This window comes from Neophocaena asiaeorientalis, unplaced genomic scaffold (genome assembly GCF_003031525.2).
Source record: "Neophocaena asiaeorientalis asiaeorientalis breed wild unplaced genomic scaffold, Neophocaena_asiaeorientalis_V1.1 scaffold476, whole genome shotgun sequence".
NCBI lineage: Eukaryota > Metazoa > Chordata > Mammalia > Artiodactyla > Phocoenidae > Neophocaena > Neophocaena asiaeorientalis.
Window position 1 is genome coordinate 9,488,762 of NW_020172178.1, and position 20,528 is coordinate 9,509,289.

The window sequence follows — 20,528 nt, forward strand, 5'->3', positions numbered from 1 at the left end:
AGCCTGGAGCACCTGAATGTTTAGAGGCTGGTGAGAAAAAATGTGCAAAGGAGACCGAGAAGGAACCACTAGCAGGGTCCGAGGAAAACCAAGCGAGCGAGCCTGTTTTAAACAACTGCTTGCTTAGTGCCCTGTATGTGCATCTCTTAGTACTTTGAAGGAATTATTTATTTATCTATTTAATTTATTTATTTTTACTTTTTATTTTTTGGCTGCGTTGGGTCTTCGTTGCTGCATGTGGGCTTCCTCTAGTTGCGGCGAGCGGGGGCTGCTCTTCATTGCGGTGTGCGGGCTTCTCATTGCGGTGGCTTCTTGTTGTGGAGCACAGGCTCTAGGTGTGCAGGCTTCAGTAGTTGTGGTGCACGGGCTCAGTAGTTGTGGCACACAGGCTTAGTTGCTCCGCAGCATGTGGGATCTTCCTGGACCAGGGCTTGAACCTGTGTCCCCTGCACTGGCAGGCAGATTCTTAACTGCTGTGCCACCAGGGAAGCCCCAAGGAATTATTTTATGCGTTGTTTTCCCCACATAAGAACTTCTTGAGGGTGCAGATTTTCACTGAATCTCCACCTCTTAGCACAGTACCTGGCACATAGTAGGAACTCAGATGTCTGTTTGGATGAAGGAACTGCCTTCGTAGGTCCCAATTATTGATTGCTTACAATGTGCTTGGTCCTTATTCTAGAAACGATGAGAGTTGCTTCCTCATTTGCTCCTACCTTGAGTGAATCCTGAAATCTGAGTTATTCCTCTGACCAGAGCTGATTTCCCTAAGGTAGGGGTGTGCGTGAGTGAGAGTGTGTGTGTGTGTGTGTGTGTGTGTGTATGTATACAAGCAGTCCAATAAAAATCAGCATATCCTGGCAACTGTCCCGTAAAGTATTTCTAGAATAAGAGTGTCTCACTGTGTATACGATCACCACCCTGGTCTAAATAAACCACCATCATCTCATGCCTGGATTATTACAAAAGCCTTCTATTTTTGGTCTCCTGGCTTCCTGTCTTTGCCCCCAATAATTTATTTTAGCACCTAGAAGAATACCTGGCGTGAGGTGGATGCCCATTGATATTTCTTGAATGAAGGAATCCTTGTTTGTTTGTTTTTTTGCGGTACGCGGGCCTCTCACTGTTGTGGCCTCTCCCATTGCGGAGCACAGGCTCCGGACGCGCAGGCTCAGCGGCCATGGCTCACGGGCCCAGCCGCTCCGCGGCATGTGGGATCCTCCCGGACTGGGGCATGAACCTGTGTCCACTGCATCGGCAGGCGGACTCTCAACCACTGCACCACCCTGAGGGAATCCCTGAATGAAGGAATCCTTGAGTAAACATTCACACGTAAGGTTTGAGGAGCACATGTGCGACTTTCTGTGGGGTAGATGGCTATTAGAACAAGATGTAGACTCTGATCGTGGCTTACCGAGTGTTCCTCCATCTGGCACCTGACTCACCTCCTGCTGTCTTTCACTGCATTCTGGACACATTGGCATTTTTCTATGTCTTGAAGACACCACACTCCTTTCCACACTGGGGCTTCCACACCTGTCTGTCTTGTGCCTGGAGTGCCTGCCCTCTTCCATTCCTGCCCTGTTTCTTCCCATGACAGGCTCCTTTCATCATTCGGGGCTCTGCTCCTTCAAGAAGTCTCCTGTGACCTCCATAGCTACAGAAGTCCTCCCCCACCTTCTTTGTCAGTCTCTCTAGTCTTTGTGAACTTTTTCTCCTCCTCTAAAGCACTTATCACTTGCCCCAAGTCTTGCTGTTGGTGATGTGTTTTGGGGTCCTCCACCATTGTTGGGGGGCCAGAATGATTCTGAGATTTCTGGCTTGTAGAATTGGATGGATAGGTAGGGTTGTCATTTCCTGAGAAATGACTGGAAAACACTAGTTGAGGTGTTCGAAGAGTTATGCTTTTAGTTTGTGTAAAGTGTGTTGTTTTGATTCCTCTGTTCCTTTCTTGAATTTTTGTTTATCCTTTTAGGAAACAAACCTCTATGATTTGGTTTTGAGCATGTTGATTTAAGTTGCCTGTAGGTCTCCCAGAGGAGGTGTCATGTAGGCAATTGCCTGTATGCATTTGGAGCTCAGACGTAAGTTGGGGCTGGAGGTGGTGTAGGGGCCTGCCAGGCTGATGTGAATCCTAGCCCTGCCATTCAGTATCTCTTGTGATATTGGGCAAAGGCATCGAACAGGTGTGAGGCTGTTTGCTCATCTGTCAGATGGGAATAACATCACCTACTTTCAAGTAGGTGCACGAACCTGTGTCCCCTGCATCGGCAGGTGGACTCTCAACCACTGCACCACTAGGGAAGCCCCTTTTTTTTCTTTCTAATGGAAAGAAACTCACTCGAATAAATCTCCAAATATAAAGTTATGGACATTAGGTTCCTTGGATTTTCTTTTAAGAATGGTATAGATTCTAGCACTTAATCATAGAAATAAATCTAATGAATAGTTCCCTACTTTAATGAAATTCTGAGAGGTTGAATTTTATATGTTAAATATTCTGCTATTTTAAGTGAACATAATATTGGTTTAGATTATAGATTGGCATTGACTGTTTTTCTTTGAGTAGCTGTTACTAGTGTTAAACTAGTCCATTTCTTTTTTGCTCATGTAATATAGAGCTGTTCTTTTAAATACTTTTCCTTAATGCTGGTTGAGATTAAAAACGAATCTCAGTGTTGGGATGAGGTACTGCTTTGTTTTCAAACTGCACATTATTTTTTCCCTCACTGCCGTCTTCCCCCTCCCCCGCAGAGAATGACTGATTCATTGTTGTATTGTAAAGATAAGATTCACATCAATCATTTATTTTATTCTATACATAGTTCTTTTTAGAATAAAAGCAAGGTTAATGTCAAAGTTAATTTATCGAATTTCATGCTTGGTACTTTCATACAAATTTCATATTTCAGATTTCAAAATAAAATGCCTTAGTTCCTGTTGGGATGTGTTTGAGGTATAAGAAAATACTTCAAACATTTTTTGAAAATATTTAGGAAACATTTTAGTTAAAAGCATACTGTTCAATGAAAACATTGCATTTTTAGAGTGGTTAAAAAAGGAACACTATTTAAAACATAGGCTACATCGACAGGAATTTTAACTTATGATCTTGCGACAAAGAGTAGCATTAAGTCACATCACTTTCTCTTTTTCTTAATATTAAGGGTTCTGATACTAAGACTGTCAAAAACTCCTCTGTTTACAAGTAATTTAACTTGATGGGTAATAATATGGTAGGTTCCATATCGTATGTGAGAATGTTGGGAACCTGTTCTTTGTGTTTTTGTCTACGTAACTTGAAATAGTGGGTATTTCATCCTTGTCTGGACTCTTGGAGCTTTCTCCTGGGATCACGGAGCGAACAGGACAGGCTGCGCTCTGTGACTCCTCCACGCCTTCTTGCTGACTGCCTTTGTCAGTACTACTTAAGAAGTCCTTCAGAACTTGCTTGAAGATGTAGACAATTTCCCACGGCAGTACATCATTTTCTGCCAGAACTTCTCGAAATCTAGAGGCAAAGCAGTTATCAGTATTCAATTCAGAAAATCTCTTTTGTCGTATCCCTTTGTCTCCAAAATTCAGCTTAGATAATGTAACCATGTAGTAGTCGCCCACCTTTTGAGTAAACTGCATATTGCTTTAAAATTATACTTCTAGTAAAGAAATTTCAAAAGAGACTTTAAAACATTTCCTAGCCAGTGAAATATCAACAGTGTTTTTTTTTTTTTTTTTTCCCGGCCCATCCTTAGGGATTTTGGTTGCTGGGTAGTTGATACACATGATTAAAACATTTATATGATATAATACGATTTCCAATCTAAAGATATGAGGAGCTTAGACTTGACAGCAAATATCACAAGAAGGGAACGTAGTATTTTTACCTGCTGAGAATAGCTCCAGTTTGACAAGGTTGAACCTGTGAGCAAAGAACTTCAAGTTGTCTTTGTTCAGTAGCTGGGATGGTTGCGTGGGGATTCTGATAGTTTCTCAGACAATTGTAATCCACACCTGTTCTTTTCACTTTTTGCTCATTTTCGATCTCTTGTATTAATCTCTCTCGTTCCTTTAGATGCCATTTTAATTCCCGAAGCAGAGTCTTTGTCACTACTTCTGAGTCAGGGTAGCGTGTGGATTTGTAGGAATTGACTTTTGGCCATTTCATCCAGCCAAAAAGTGGCATTTTTAGCCTATGGAAATATTCTCACTTGTTTATTTGCATAAAATATTATGGTTCTGATGAGCAAATATTTGTTTCTTTACAGTAACTTTGCCAGAAAAGTGCATGAATTTTTCACTGGTTAGATATATGGCTCAGAATAAGATTAGAATGGATTAAAGTCTTAATTTCTAACTAGGTCAGTGCCAAAAACCAGGCTTTGAAAATACTTTTAAGTAGCCAAGGAGAAATGAAATGCAGTCAGATAATCTACAGACTGAACAATTTTCTGAAAATACCACTAACACTTGCTATTAAAAGTTCTTAGGAGGCTTTAAAATATCAACATATAGGAAAGTGCTATCTGCAGACATACTTTTGACTTATGTTTTGTACAGAAAAGGTTTAAAGATTACCTGTGAAGTTGACGGATCCGATGTGGTGATGTTGCCGAAGAGTTTACTTGAATTGCTGATGAAGCTGTGCTTCACTCAGACATATCTCCTTCTCCTGGATGTGTCCCCTGTTGAAAGAACGGTTCTCCTCCTTTACCCACTGAAACTGTATTTGAAATAACTAACCTTCTGTGTTAGGAATGAGGTTGTGATGTCTTCATTTGGAGAAAATGCTCATTAGTTCACCTTGTAAGTAAGCTAAAAGAAATGACAAAAATAACTTACTATTTAATCTTTACAAATTATATAATGGTTTGCCTTTTGAATGTAGCTCAGTGTATTTGAAAGAGATGCCGGTAGCTACAGATTCTGGTCCTAAATGCATTTAGACGTATCTTTGATAAAGAAGCGAAGAAAGGTCGTCTGAAGCACCACAGATGCGCTGCCAGCTCAAGTGAAGACTGTCGCACGATGTGATGCTTTGCTGTGCATAGCTGCGGGTCACAGTTTAGTGCTGTATTTTTATGCCTGTAGAGCTCTAAAAATAACCATGTTGCTTTTATTCTTCAGCTTAACTTTCAGGCGGTTTAGAAGCCAGGTCACTGTCCCCTCTAATGAAAGCAGGAAAAATAGATCAGACTTGACTATTTGCACAATATACATTCTGAGAAACCTCGTTACAATTGAGCAAAGTAGGCAAAGAATGCTGATATCAGTCGTGTGAAATATTTAGTAAATGTTATATTCTGTACACATTTTGTTTTTCTAAATAGTATTTAAATTTGTATATTTAAACAAGTTGTAATGCTCGAGGACATTATATACACATAAGTAGATAACTTTAAAATATACTTTATAATCTCTAAAAACATGGTGATAAGACAATAATAGATTAAGGTCAGAAAAAAAATTGAGACATGACAACATATCAAGTTCACAACAAAATCTTATAGTTCATTATAGAAAATCGTTTTCGTGTTTTCTTTTGGAGCTGAAAGTGAAACTTATACTCACAGTTTGGGCGAGTACTGATGTGTAATTGGTCTTTATTGTGCTAGTTTTCTATTCCAGAGAGGTTTGTGTCTTTGGTTTAAGCATGGACAGGTTCGTTACTCTGTAGTTCTGTGTTAAATGACTGTGTAGTGGCTTTTCCTTTTATAATATTTGTTTCTTCTGTTGCTTTTTCCTTCAAATGAACTGTGAAGAATAGACCTCGTTTACATCAGACCTGCATGTCATGCATGATAAAGAGTGATGTGTGTGGTCATCCTCCAGCTCCTGTTACTTATATGTTAGAAAAACCCAGATGTCAGGATTCATTATCTGTAACTAGAAGGTTTTCATATTACATTGCGTATAGTACTGTGAAAGGGAAGGGAGTAAAGTTTATCATGACAGAACTGTCCTATCTGATTTTCTACTATAGTTACGATGAGTCAGGCTGCTTCTCCCTTTGAATAGACTCGTTGTCATTGCTTTAATTTTTAAATTTTTTGCCTCTGAAATGGTTACAAAAATATCAAAAATGTATTGGATGTGGAGCATAAACCGACTTTCTGTTCTAGGCCCTCTTTAGTCTTGCCTGTCCCTTCTTCTCCGGCTTGCTCTCTTGCTCTACCTGAGTCTGTCTGTCGTGTCAGCCAAGCCTGACTGCCCCACACAGGCCGTGCTCCCTCCGGCACTTCAGCTTTGGTCACACTGACTCTCTTTTCTGAGTTGCTCGTTTTTCTTTTCCATGTACCTATACTGTAATTCTCTTATTTATTTATTTTTGCCTGCGTTGGGTCTTCGTTGCTGCGCGAGAGATTTCTCTAGTCGCGGTGAGCGGGGGCTACTCTTCATTGTGGTGTGCGGGCTTCTCATTGCGGTGGCTTCTCTTGTTGTGGAGCATGGGCTCTAGGCTTGCGGGCTTCAGTAGTTGCGGCACGCAGGCTCTAGGGCGCGTGGGCTTCAGCAGTTGTGGCGTGCGGGCTCCGTAGTTGTGGTGCGTGGGTTCAGTAGTTGTGGTGCGCAGCCTCAGTAGTTGTGGTGCACGGGCTCAGTAGTTGTGGCTCACAAGCTCTAGAGTGCAGGGTCAGTAGTTGTGGTGCACGGGCTCACTAGTTGTGGCGCACGGGCTTAGTTGCTCCGCCGCATGTGAGATCTTCCCGGACCAAGGATCGAACCCATGTCCCCTGCACTGGCAGGCAGATTTTTAACTACTGTTCCCCCAGGGAGGTCCCTATACTGTAACTCTTTTTTTCAGGGCTCAGTTTCGATACCAACTAATTTTTTCTTCTGTCTGAGGGAAAAACATTTTTTCCTTGGCCCCCACGCCCTGTTCCTTTGAATTCCGGTTTTATTTCTCTTTACTGTTAAACTAATAGTCCTTTACAACTAGGTTCTGTCTGTCTTCCACTTATTTGCAGCTCTCATTAGCTCAGCAGATAGTTTTGACTGTGCCATGTCCTAGATGCAGGTTAGGGACTGGGGATGCACCAGTGGACCAGACAGACCTATTCTCTGTCCTCATGGAGCCTGTGTTCTAGTGGAAAGATGAACCCGAGGACCCAAATCACCCAGTGCAGTGGTCATGATACACTCGAGGTCTCCCCAGTTCACTGTGGAGGTCAGGGAAGGCCTTTCTGGGTAGGGGCTGTCCTTTGAGCAGAGGTTTAAAGACCAGCGAGGAAGCCACACAACGCGCCTCATGCGGCCAGCTGCCCCCTCAGCTTGGCCTGTTAGCGCCTAGCTGGCTCTTGAGATTCAAGTCTGGCCTTCACGGAGCTTTCCTTACGCCTCGGCTCACATTCAGTGCGTTTTCCTTTGATCTTCCTTGGGTAAGCCAGTTTTCCTAGTACTTAGTGTGTGCTACTTGCATTATTATACATTTTATTTTTTCTGTCCTATCTCCGGAGATTGTTATGCCCAAATGGCATTCTCTGATTACAGTAGTCCCCTACTACCATGTAGATAGAGAACAGAAATATTTGTAGATCAAGGTAAGGAAGTACCTTTGCATTAATCCTTCCTGTTTGTTGGGAGTATAACCAGATTAATGTTGGATTTTATTCGTCATACATTTTAGTAAGTTGAATAAATGAATTATTTCTAATGAATTGCAACCTCATTAGGCTATTTTGTGTGGAAGACATAAAGCTTAAACTATGACGCAGTTAGGTTAATTTCTTTTTGGTCTTTGTCATGGTTTTCTAGGCTTTATCTTCTTAGCTGAACAGCAAAAAATTTTATGACTTGAAGTGAGATAGGATCATATCATTCATTGTGTGTGTGTGTGTGTGTGTGTGTGTGTGTGTGTAGAAGTTTAAGATGTGTAAGGAAGTACTTAAGGCTAAAAAGACAAAATTTTGGAATCTCGAAGGGCAGGCTAAGGAGCCAGGTTGTTTAGATACAACTTGTATATGTTTATGGTCAGGGGGCCTTATACAGTTCTCAGCAGCATTTGATTGCAATTAAAGGAAGAGTTTTCATTGTGAGAGGACTGATATCTTTCTGTTTTTAATTCCTTTGCTACTGAATTCAGAGTTCTGAATTATTGGTTGGTTCTTTTTGGCTATTAAAGATGCAGTTAATATTTGAGAAGCTGTGATGTTAAATTCCTTTTCCCAATAGTATTCCCTCTTTAAAGTACTCTAATTAAAACACACTAAGATGTACTTTTCCATGTTAGAAATGCTACTCCGTGGGGCCGTCCGCGTCTCACTAACATAAGAGAATTCTTAGCGTGCGTCTGCGTTCTGTGCCGCAAATGTTCACTCGAGAGAGACCATTGTTCTGGCTCTGTAACCTTTATAGACGTTGTTCATAAGTTTTACGTTATAGTTTAGTTCAGTTTGTTGATATTTTCCTTTTTTGACTTTTCCTTTTTTGTCTTTACCTTTTTTGTGTTCTTGTTTAAGCCCTTGTTTACTTCAAAGTTACAACATACAGAAGATCAGCTTTTTAGGCTTAAAAAAATAAGTACTCCTGGGTGTTGAGTTGGTTTGAAATTGATTTGAGATTGGTTTGAGGTGTAGGGGTCCCCAAATTGGATAATCATTATTCAAAGTAAGTAGTCATTGTTCCACCCAGGAGATTTTCCTGATTCCTTGTACGCCCAGTAACTGTGTGGCGTATCCTGGGTATTTTGAATATTATACTATATTATGGGACTCTGGGTCTTGCTTAAATCCTGTGGGGAATGCAGCTGACCACCTGTGTTCAGGCTGCAAGTTCCAGCCAGCTTCCTTTGGGCAGTGGTCCCTCTGGTTTTCAGAGCCTTTGCAGGGTTGTCTGGATCTGTCTTGCACTGTGCCATCTAGTGGCCATCCTGTAGCTCAGTTCTCAAAGTCTGTGATGGGCTGTTTGGGGTCAGGGCACGCCTGCCAGCCCAGGGGTGCACCCAGCAGTTCCTAAAGGTTCTCAGGTGTCTGCAATCTCCCTGGTGCTTTCCCAGCCCAGGGCCTCCCTTTTCTGGTCCTCTGGCCAGAAGACAGGGGCTTTGTTGCCCTGCTCTGCCAGGCACTTCCTGCAGTGATGTCTGTCTCCCAGGCCAAGCAGTGGGAGGGCAGAGAAAGGAAAAAGGCAGTGAGAGTTGGCCGCACCCTCTTGTAGAGGGAGTTTCCCTCCCTCGGAGTTTGATGCTCTTGCCACACCTGGCTTGTGAGAGAATGGAGAAAAGAAAAATGTAAGGTGTGCACTGCCCCCGTTTTGAGTATTTGGAGTCCCCTTTCCTGCTGGACCATATGGTAGCTCTATTTTTAGTTTTTTAAAGAGCCTCCATACTGTTCTCCATAGCGGCTGCGTTTTGGAAAACAGCCACTTTACGTTCCCACCAATAGTATAGGAAGGTTCTCTTCTCCACACCCTCTCCAGCATTTTATTATTTGTAGATTTTTTGATGATGGCCATTCTGACTAGTGTGAGGTGATACCTCATTGCACTTTTGATTTGCATTTCTCTAATAATTAGCAATGTTGAGCATCTTTTCATGTGCCTCTTGGCCACCTGGATGTCTTCTGTGGAGAAATGTCTACTCAGGTCTTCTGCCCATTTTTTGATTGGGTTGTTTTTTTTTTGATGCTGAGCTGTGTGAGCCGTTTGTATAGTTTGGAAATTAAGCCCTTGTCTGTCGCATCATTTGCAAATATTTTCTCCCATTCTGTAGGTTGTCTTTTTTTTTTTTTATGGTTTCCTTTGCTGTGCAAAAGGTTGTAAGTTTGATTAGGTCCCTTGGTTTATTTTTGGTTTTATTTCTATTGCCTTGGGAGACTGACCTAAGAAAACACATTGCTATGATTTATGTCAGAGGATGTTTTGCTTCTGTGCTCTCCTGAACCTGTAGCGTCTTGACTGCCTTTAGTTCAAAATAATCCTCATGCAAAAGTGACACATTTTAGGGAGGCTCATTCTGAACCCCTACAGCTCCCATACATGTCTTTGCATGTGCTTCCTTGTCTACAGGTGCTGCGAATACTGCCCTTGGGGAAGATACCGAGGAAAGAAGTGTCAGCTGGCAGGAGATGTGTTCTGAGGTTAATAGGACAGGTCACAGTGCTCTGCGGAGTAACCGCTTGTACCCATCTGCCTCCCTCTCCTCGTAACCCAAGCATAGTTGTACTTCTTGCCAATTCAAAGGGTGGAAAAGGTTTCTCATTGTTTTAATTTGCATCTATTTGGTGACTGACTGTGAATTTGAGTGTATTTTCATTTGTTTATTGACGATTTGCAGGTTTTTTTTTATAGGACTTAATGTAAAAGTAACTTCAAGAATTCTCCTAGCATGTGGGAATTTCTTGGCTTTCTGTAAACGGTGTACTAACTTTTAATATTCTTTGCAGGCCACTGAGCCAAAAGAGCTCAGAGACGGAGTATGTTAACAAATACAGAAAACTTGAAGCACAAGAGTTTGATATGTATGGCAGTGATCATTCAACCAGTGGGCCAGGTAAACGAGTATCTTTAAATATCATAAAATATGATATGTGAGTTGTTCACATGTTAAAACATTAACTTCTTTTTTTTTTTTTTTTGTGATACGCGGGCCTCTCACTGTTGTGGCCTCTCCCGTTGCGGAGCACAGGCTCCGGACGCGCAGGCTCCGCGGCCATGGCCCACGGGCCCAGCCGCTCTGTGGCATGTGGGATCTTCCCGGACCGGGGCACGAACCCACATCCCCTGCATCAGCAGGCAGACTCTCAACCACTGCGCCTCCAGGGAAGCCCTAAAACATTAACTTCTTAAAAGTCTTTAAGAAGTGTATTTTGATCAATAAAGACTCCATATTGCTTGTTAATTCAGGATTTTGGGGGGAGCAGTATATGACAGATTATAAATTGTGAGTGTGTGATGATGTGTTGTGAGCTGCTCATGTTTTCCTCTCGTAAGTACAGTGTCTAAATAGTCTGTCCTTTGGAAGACTAATAACGGTCCCTGACCTTACTATTAATTAGAATTACTTAAAATTGTTTTTATAATTTTAATAATAACAATACAATAATATATTATATTATTATAAAATTATTTCATTGTTATTAAAGTTATTATAGTTTTTAAAATAATAATCATATTAAAACAAAATTTTAAATAGTACATAAATGTATACAATAAAAGGTAAAGGTCCTTCTTAACCTCTCCTCCTCCTAAGGAGGAGATACAAGGATATAGCTGTTCGGAGTTTAGGTTAAGCTAGTTACTTTCTGTGGGTATGCACTTTCTTTTAGTGAGCTGATTGTCTTATTAGTGTTAGACCGTATTCATATGACAGAAGTAAGTTTTTGATTTTTTTGCTTTATAAAAGGTTATCCGTCACAAACTTCCTACCAGTTCAGTCAGGAAGTTCTGCCTCCTTTCTTTCTACCCTGTGTACTTATGCTCGGACTTAGGGACAGAAGTTGGGGTTAGAGTAATATTTTCCAGCCTTTTTGAAAATTATGAAATATAGTCCATACATAAAAGTATACTAATCCTTATTCTTCTTGGTCTTTATTTGGGTTTCTTGACAATACAAAATATTGGTATCTTTCATCAGTTCTGGAAAATTCTGAGCCATTATCTATGCTCCACTCTCTCATGCAGTTTTGTAATTTTCATTTTTTTGGTCACTCTACTATATGCAGATTAATTTCTCATTGTTCATCTTTCTCCTAAGGCAGAAGCAGCTTTGAGTTCTTTGTCTTCCTCTCTGTGTCCTTGCCTTATTATAGACTTTGGCCTGGTGTTTCCTCTCTCTCTTGCCAAGCTTTCGGTTTTTTAAACATGATGTTTGTATATTTCGTCTAGCCTCTTTAGTTGTCCTCAGGAGGAATATTTGTGTGAACAACCCAATACATTATTACCAGAAGTGATAGTTCAAAGTGATAGTGTGTCCTTTGATTCAATATTTACTTATTCTAAGAAAAGTACAACGTAGTATGTGTAAGAACATTTGTTGCATTGTTGCTTATTTATGGGAAGCCTTAGAAGTCTCTTAAATGTCAGTGAACAGAGGCCTGGTGATTTTTATCTGTGTAGGAGAGTGTGTGGACTTTGATAGAAGCCTGAAATAGCTGTGTGTTATTGTGGAAAGACATCTGTCATTTAATATTTCCTTTTGGGGAAGTGTGTTAGTTTTCAGAAGACTCTTGATGATGTGATTCTTCTTGTTGCACTCACATATACAAACCCCGAGCACACCACTGTGGGTCCTGCAGCCTGCCATAGGGATTGCCGCTGTGTGGAGGTGGCTAGATGACAAATGAGTGCCTGCAAGTGCAAGTGTCTGCTCTTGTAACTTTTGATTTGGATTCATATTTGAAACTGCTATTTGCTTTCTCTGTCCATGGCATCTTAATATATTTGGAGCTTTTCACTAGGCAGTCATATAGCTTTGACTGCACTTGGAGGATTGACTCAACGACCAATGTTTATCAAGGTGTGTGCCAGGGACAGTGTGAAGCAATGAGAATATAAGTTAAAAAGACCTGGTCCCTCTTCTTACAGAGATTATCATTTAATCATGTAGTTACACAAATAAATGCTTTTGGAGGTAAATCCTCTGAAAGATAAACTCTCTGGGGACTTAGGACAAGGGTTTCTGCCTTTAGCTGGGGTATCAGGAAGGTAACAATTGAGCTTGGAGCTGAAGAATTAATAGAAGTTATAGAAGTTACCTAGACAGTTTGGGGATCAGGGGGACGGGAAAATGTATGCAGAGGGCCTGTAATAGGAGAAAGCCTGGGGTGTAGGTGGGCAGGGTCAGTTGGAGACTGAATAATAGCCCTCCACAGAGATCCTCACCCTCCTCTTCAGAACATGTGGTGACTGTGCTATATCACATGGTAAAAGGAACTTTACAGATTAAGTTGAGGAGCTTGAGGTGGAGGGACTGGGGGTGGGTCTGGTGTGATCGCAGGGCTGTAAGCAGAGTCAGTCGTAGATGTGAGGACAGAAGCCGGAGTGATACAAGGAGGGGGCAGTGAGCCAGGGAGTGCAGGCGGCTTCTTGAAGCTGAAGAGGTGGGGAATGGGTTCTTCCCCACAGAGCCTCCAGAAGGAACCAGCTGTGCAGACCTCTGGATCTTAGCCCAGACTGCTTTTGGACTTCTGACGTTCAGAGCTGTAAGAGAATACTGTAAATGTGTGTTGTTTTAAGCTACTAAGGTTGGGATCACGTGTCACAGGAGCAGTAGAAGACAAATGTGGTTGTGTCGGATGAGGCTGGATGAGATATAGGCACAACTGGTGACAGGGCCTGGGGCCATGACTAGGATTTTAGGTTTTAAGAATTTTAGTTTTTTTTTTTTTGTTTGTTTGTTTTTTTGTTTTTGCGGTACGCGGGCCTCTCACTGTTGTGGCCTTTCCCGTTGCGGAGCACAGGCTCCGGACGCGGCTCGGCACCCATGGCTCATGGGCCCAGCCGCTCCGCGGCATGTGGGATCTTCCCGGACTGGGGCACGAACCCGTGTCTCCTGCATTGGCAGGCAGACTCTCAACCACTGCGCCACCAGGGAAGCCCAAGAATTTTAGTCTTAATACTCAGAGCAAGGGGAAGCTGTTGAAAGTTCTAGGTTTACCTTGGCATGAGTGTGTGTGGGTGGGGGAACGTTGAGGGATGAGATCAGTGTTTTGAGAAGACCACTCTGGTCATATTGGAGAGACTGGACTGGTGGGGACCAGCATGGACATGAGGGGAAGTCCAGGTGAGACTGGATGGTGACTGATGACTGGGGTGATGGCATGGAGTGGGGAGCCGGTTGTGGGATGGCCGGACAGGACCAGGTGATGCATGGATGGGGATGTGAGGGAGGAGAGGGGCCACAGGGAGCAGGAGGTGCTGCTCCATGCTTTGAAGTGCGGCAGTGCCTATGGGAAGGAGATGAGGTTCTCGTGTGTGTGTGTGTGTGTGTGTGTGTGTGTGTGTGTGTGTATACACAGCTATTTCTATCCCTGTTCTGTCTGTTTACATTAAAACTGTGAGATTGCACTGGTACCTCTAATTCCAGTCCAGCCCCAAGGTTTCAACGTGAAAATTTTGTTATATCCAGTTTAAAATACTTTGATTCAAAATACCTTTGCTGGGACTTCCCTGGTGGTGCAGTGGTTAAGAATCCACCTGCCAGCAGGGGACATGGATTTGAGCCCTGGTCTGGGAAGATCCCACATGCCATGTAGCAACTAAGACCGTGAGCCGCAACTACTGAGCCTGCGCTCTGGAGCCCGCAAGTCACAACTACTGAGCCCGCATGCCACAACTACTGAAGCCCGTGTGCCTAGAGCCCGTGCTCTGCAACAAGAGAAGCCACCACAGTGAGAAGCCCATGTACTGCAACAAAGACCCAATGCAGCCAAAATAAATAAAAATAAATAAATAAATAATAAATTAAAAAATAATAATAATTAAAAAATACGTTTGCTTTTGGCGTGATACAGGTGTTATTTCATCTATATAACTGTTTTAAAAAATCATTTCTGAGTAGAAATCCAAGAACACACATTCAGTGAATTACATTAGAATCATTGTATATAGTTTAAAGTAAATCATTTTTAAAAATTGAGATTTAATAGCATTTCTGAACAGCTTGACCTTGGTTCCAGGCTCTGGACTCCTGCGGGGTTTCTGTTGTTTTCATATAGCAGTTTTGAATTTGTCCTGGCATGGTGTCCTTAGTTGTGATTAAAGGCCACAGTGCTACCTCCCTTTTAATTTGGTGATATTTTTGGTGGTGGTTTCCATCCCTTTGATAGCTTTTCTTTTGAGTTTAAGAGAATGGCCTGTCTGGAGTTTTTAATAACTGAAAAGGGAAATATTCAAATTAAGTTTAATTTTGTGTTTGGAATACCAACCCATACTTGGAAAAAGTGATATGTAATTATTTTGAAGATTTAATTTTATACTTAAATCAGCAATGTAGTAATTAAACTTATTTTCTGTAGTGTACAGTGTCTAGATTTTATGATAAGAAACATTATTATGTTCTCCAGTTAAAATCCATTATACACTGTTTGGAACCCTGACTGCTGAATGTTTTTGGTTAGAATTTTTGTATTTGAGAAACTAGCAATTTTCATGGTTTCCAGTTTTTTCCAGTTCATGTGAGATATTTTAATGTTAATAACCTCAGATAAAGAGATAACAGGAAAATAAAATTTGAGGTTGAGGTATTTCTCATATCACTTTTGGATTACACTTTGCTGTACGTGGTTTGTTGATTTGCGTTGTTACCCGTTTTCTCTGAGAACTTACCTGTACTATTTTCCTGGCCCCCTCCTTTGATTTGGTTGCTGCTGCACAGGTGAAAGCTGCACAGCCGTGAACATGTCTTTTGCTTCTGGTCTTCCCTCTGGCGGTGGATGTGGAGGCTGGACTTGATTTGCGCTCGGGTCGGCTGCAGCCAGTGACCTAAAAGTGTCAGCCTGTGTTTCTTGTTAAATAGAGAGAGGGCTGTGGTTTAGACAATACAGCTAGGACTTCTGCAATTTTTTTCTTGTAGCATTTCTGTCTTTAAGCAGCAACCTTCAAAATGCATGTAATCGAGGAATGTAAGTCACATCAGTGTTGTCAAAGTGATGCCTCGTTCAGCAGCACCGTGAGCCACGGCTGCAGGTTCTGAGCAAAAAATACAGCAGCTACCTTTCTGTCTTTCTAAAGAGTCTGTGTCACCTCTCTTCCCCATGCAGGCCTTGTCCCTCTCACCCTGTGTCCCACTCCCTGTCACTGCATCTCCCAGCGGTGTAGCAGCTCAGGAGCTCCTCCCTCTGTCTCTCCTCGTTCGTTGGGCCGCGTGGAGTCTCATCCCTTCCCTTTGTGTTAAGAAGGCCTATTATTGATTGATAAGCCTACCAACACCAAGAATGGGAAGGTCTCTATTTTTTCCCTATTTATGCATATATCATCTCAGTTCTTGCATTTGTAGACTGGCCTGGGTACCCAGCCATCATTTAGAATTCGACATAATAAAATCTTGGAACCATTTGTAAGTTAGGAACTGTTTACACATTGAGTTTTGCTACATGTTTTGAAGGTAGTGTGGTTAAATTAAAGGGCTTTTTAGCTGAGAGTGCTTCTGGAAGGGGTGAGATTGAGCGCAAGTATACCAGTGGGAACACAGGACAGCGTCAGTGATTGTGTTTCTTAAAAGCTAAGCGGAGCAACGGAAGGAGAGTGAGATGTGAGAGTGGACAGAAGTGCATACTTTGTGGAGTTTGGCGGTCAGTAGTGAGGTGACTAGAAGGTTAGAAAGCTGTTGAGGGCAGGACTTAGAGAACTTTCCCCTGAAGTCAGTGCCGCGATGCCATAGAAGGAACTCTGTTTCCACAAAGAAGCTGTTTTTGCTTTGAGAGAGAACAGAACTGGCTCCTCTGTTCTTAAAATTCAGAACAAGTACTGCACATATTGATTCAACTATAGGAAAATAGCCATTTTCATTATATAGTTAGACCGATTTTGAAACTGAGAGTATGTGTAGGAGAAAATGTAGGAGAGCAAAAACAAAGCATGGACACGTGTGTCAAGTGGGCAGGGTGATGGCAGAACAGAGGGAGAGGCTGGGGCAGAGAAGCGAAGGGCGGGGAGGAACAGGGAGGGGGGTGTTGAGGGGACACCTGGGGAGGGAGCCAGCTCAGTGCTGAGTTTGGGGGGGACAGGGAAGCTTTCAAAGTTTATTTACTTTGGAAGTGAGACTTACTTCCCTATCCTGTGAATTTTGATGATTTATCAAGAATTTGTGGCATCCCTGGAGTATAGTGCGTGTATTTACAGGAGGACGTTCAATAGCAGAGCTGGGCAGACCTCCCCAGGGTGTGTCTGTCTTTTTTTTTTTAAATAATAAATTTATTTTACTTTATTTATTTATTTTTGGCTGTGTTGGGTCTTGGTTGCTGCTTAACAGGCCTTCTCTAGTTGCAGCGAGCGGGGGCTACTCTTCATTGCAGTGCACGGGCTTCTCATTGCGGTGGCTTTTCTCATCGTGGAGCACGGGCTGTAGGCACACGGGCTTCAGTAGTTGTGGCACGTGGGCTCAGTAGTCGTGTCTCACGGGCTCTAGAGCGCAGGCTCAGTAGTTGTGGCGCATGGGCTTAGTTGCTCCACGGCATGTAGGATCTTCCTGGACCAGAGATCGAACCCGTGTCCCCTGTATTGGCAGGCGGACTGTCAACTACTGCACCACCAGGGAAGCGCCCCAGGGTGTGTCTTTGTCAGAGTAAAGTTGTCCCTTCCAGGGTGCTTATTCCTAAGGTATCCTTATGGTGTTTGGTTGTCTACTACGGATTTAGTAGCAAGGAATGAACACTTAACAAATTGGTGTGAAATTTCAAATAAAAGTTTGTTCTTTAAGCTAATCATTTTTGTGCCGTTTTCAAGTGATGAGTACTGAGCTCTGCAGATCTTTTATCTTGGAAGGTAGTGCTGAGCCTACAACACTGATTGCTGTGATGGAGGGTAAGACGGTGCTCAGCTTGTATAAGTTACTCGCAGTGGGTGCTAAGGGAATTTCCTAATTACCCTGCTCACAGTGTTAGCCTGTAGAAAATGTATTTGTGTGTGTGTACAGCTTGCTGTGTATATAGATAAAACAGTAGGTTGTTCACCTTGTCTTTTTTCATATAAGAAATAGCATCGTATTTGTTTTGTCTGAATCCAGGTCCAAGGCCACCTTTAGCTAAATCAAGCGGTGTGATGTGCATCCCAGAGACAACTTATAAATATCCTGATTTGCCTATAAATCGATGTAAGGAAGAGGTAAAATTATTTTCGTCATAATGTAATTCTGTTGTTTGACTAAATACCGGTGACCCAGCCCTTGGTTTCTGGTCTGAAAGTGATGAGGTGCTTGGGCAGGCACCCTGGGGAGGTGGTTTTGTGTAATAAGCGTGTTGATGGCCTTCCTTTCGGCTGTGCTTCACTTGTTCAGCCTTCCCCTGAGCTCATCTCCTCATATTTAATTATTCACCTAGTCTTCCCTGCTCTGAAATAAGTGTGAGTAAACACCTGCTGGGCCCCAGGAGAGCTGCTTCTCGCAATACCGGCTGCCCAGACTGTTTAGAAAGCAACTAATGCCCTCAGCTGCAGTCTTCTCTAGCATTCCCCTGGGTTTTCTTTACACTCTGCCTCATTTGTTCGCCTGGTGGTTGATCGGTCATTGATGCGTCATTTTAAGAACAGTGTTGGGCAGTATAGCAGCAGGACGGTTACACTTCTAATTAGTTACATGTTACTAAACATGGGTAAAAGTAAGCATATTGAAACCTTAGCTGTACTAGCGGGGGAAGTGGTCATAGATAGGGATAAACTGTACATGTTCTAAATTTAATTTTTATTTTGCTTTAGATCGAGTCATGCAGCTTTTGTAGAGTAGATATACTTCATTCATTTTTAAGAGGCCAGTATTCAAATTAATTTGTATTCCCTGACCATGGCAATTGCTAGAGTGATAAGAGCTTACACATATCTAGGGTGGAGGCGGGGAGCGGTGGGGAGAGATCGGGCTGGCGTTCTCGGGCCGCTCCATGCAGTCTGTACGTGGCGCACTAGAAGTTCATTGTTTTAAAGTGTGTCTGAAGAGTTTCAAATGAGAATTTAAAGCCGCTTGAGTGTAATAACAGCTGTGTTTTCATGTTTCTCAGTAGAATTACACGGAGGTTCATTACAAAATAATAGAAATTTAGACTTAGCAAGAGCTATAGAAATTCATTTTGGTGTTTTCATATTTATAGACGAAGAAATTGAGACATAGGGATCAGTGAACTTGGCCTGAATTTCTGTGGCCGTTAGTTATTGTTCACAGTGTTCAAATCGGTTTCAAATTCAGCAGCCATTAGTAACCTTCTTTCTCTCGTTTGTGATGTTTAGGTGGTTAGGTAATAATTTAACTTTTAAGGATGAAAAGAAAATAAATTCTGAAAGTCTTTTTGAGATAAAGCTTTTGGTTCATAGGTAATACTTTATTACATCATTGTTAAATTTGTGGCAATTTTGAAGGTTTGTTTTTTGTTTTAATTCTAGGTCATTTCTTTGATAGAAAGTAATTCTGTGGTAATTATACATGGTGCCACTGGTAGTGGTAAAAGTACTCAGCTCCCGCAGTATATCTTGGATCATTACATCCAACGCTCTACCTACTGCAACATTGTGGTCACCCAGCCACGGAAGATCGGGGCCAGCAGCATCGCCAGGTGGATCAGTAAAGAGCGCGCCTGGACTTTGGGTGGTTTGGTGGGCTATCAGGTGAGACTGAGAGAGGGAGCCATCTCTCTCTGTTAATTTTTGTTTTTAATTTACTTTTTGGCCATGCCACATGGCATGTGGGATCTTAGTTCCTTGACCAGGGATTGAACCCATGCCCCCTGTGTGGCAAGCGCAGAGTCTTAACCACTGGACCGCCAGGGAAGTCCCTCTTTGTTAATTTTTAATTTTATATAAGTTGATGATAAGGTGTGATTATTTTCTGCTGGAAAAGAAAATGAAATCAGTTGCTTATAGAGCAGAATTATGGCATAATTTTAAAAACAGTGAATCTCTGAAGTTCTTGAAAATATTGATAACTTTAGTTTCTTTCTCAGTTGAATAGAAAAGAAGTGAGAATGCTCAGACTTGAGAATGGCTTTTATATAATTTTATCTTTCAGTTATATCTTTATGTTGAAGATGTCTTCATACACAATCATTTTAACATAAAAATGATACGGGAAGTACGACTAGATAGGCCAATCTCTCCACCCATCACCAAAGAAGAAGAAGAAGAAGAAAAATCAACTTGAGAATTTCAGTTTTAATTTAGACCCTATATTTTTTGTGATATACAGTAATTTTTTTCCCCTTTCTTACCTTCATTATGAAATGAGCATAGCATTTTTTGGTAATTAAATGTGAACCATTTAAACTGAAAATTTTCTCCTTTCTTTTTCCCTTCCCCAATTTTAGGTAGGGCTGGAGAAAATAGCGACGGAAGACACCAGGTTAATTTATATGACAAGCGGGGTGCTGCTTCAGAAAATAGTCAGCGCCAGGAGTTTGATGGAATTCACACATGTCTTCATCGATGAAGTAGGTGCTCTGCTCTTCTGTTCATACTCCTGTTTGGTGAGAGAACACAGTGCAAGTTACTTGTAAAGTGTCAAAAAGTAATTTGGGTCTACATCTGCTTATTCTACTTAGAATGTTGATTTTCTGTTTTTATCCTTTGCTCTTACTTCCAAAATGCGGGTGGGGAGGTTGAGGACTGTGAATCCTTGTTTAGAGCAGGGGTTGGCAGACTACAGCCCTCAGGCCAAAGCTGGCCCCTGTTTTTGTAAGTAAAGTTTTATCGGCACACAGTTTTGCTCTTTGTTTATGATTGCCGGTGTTCTACAGAAGAGATGAATAGTTGGGACAGGACCGTATGTTCAGTGAAGCTGGAAGTATTTGCCCTCTGGCCTTTTACAGGGAAAGGCTGCTGACCCTGGTTTAGAGTGTTAGCCACATCAGACAATTAAGAACTTTAATTGTCTGTAGGTATTTTTAGTGCCTTACAGATACTTT

The 20,528-nt window shown here is 41.9% G+C and overlaps 1 protein-coding gene across 1 annotated transcript; it reads right to left on the reverse strand.

Moving 5' to 3' along the window:
* Positions 1-3,213: 3,213 nt before the first annotated feature.
* Positions 3,214-4,183, reverse strand: RD3L (RD3 like). The gene is made up of 2 exons (XM_024758780.1): positions 3,885-4,183; positions 3,214-3,511 (listed from the first exon to the last, which is right to left on the reverse strand). The coding sequence occupies exons 1-2, from the start codon at positions 4,181-4,183 to the stop codon at positions 3,214-3,216; spliced, it is 597 nt and encodes a 198-aa protein (XP_024614548.1).
* Positions 4,184-20,528: the final 16,345 nt, after the last annotated feature.

What these genes read in the sequence shown, in the direction of transcription:
- RD3L (XM_024758780.1), bottom strand. Translation starts at nt 4,183, where the DNA reads ATGCCACTTTTTGGCTGGATGAAATGGCCAAAAGTCAATTCCTACAAA. An exon ending in ACTGGAGCTATTCTCAGCAG is followed by an intron (nt 3,512 to 3,884) that starts GTAAAAATACTA and finishes CTTTGCCTCTAG; the next exon opens with ATTTCGAGAAGTTCTGGCAG.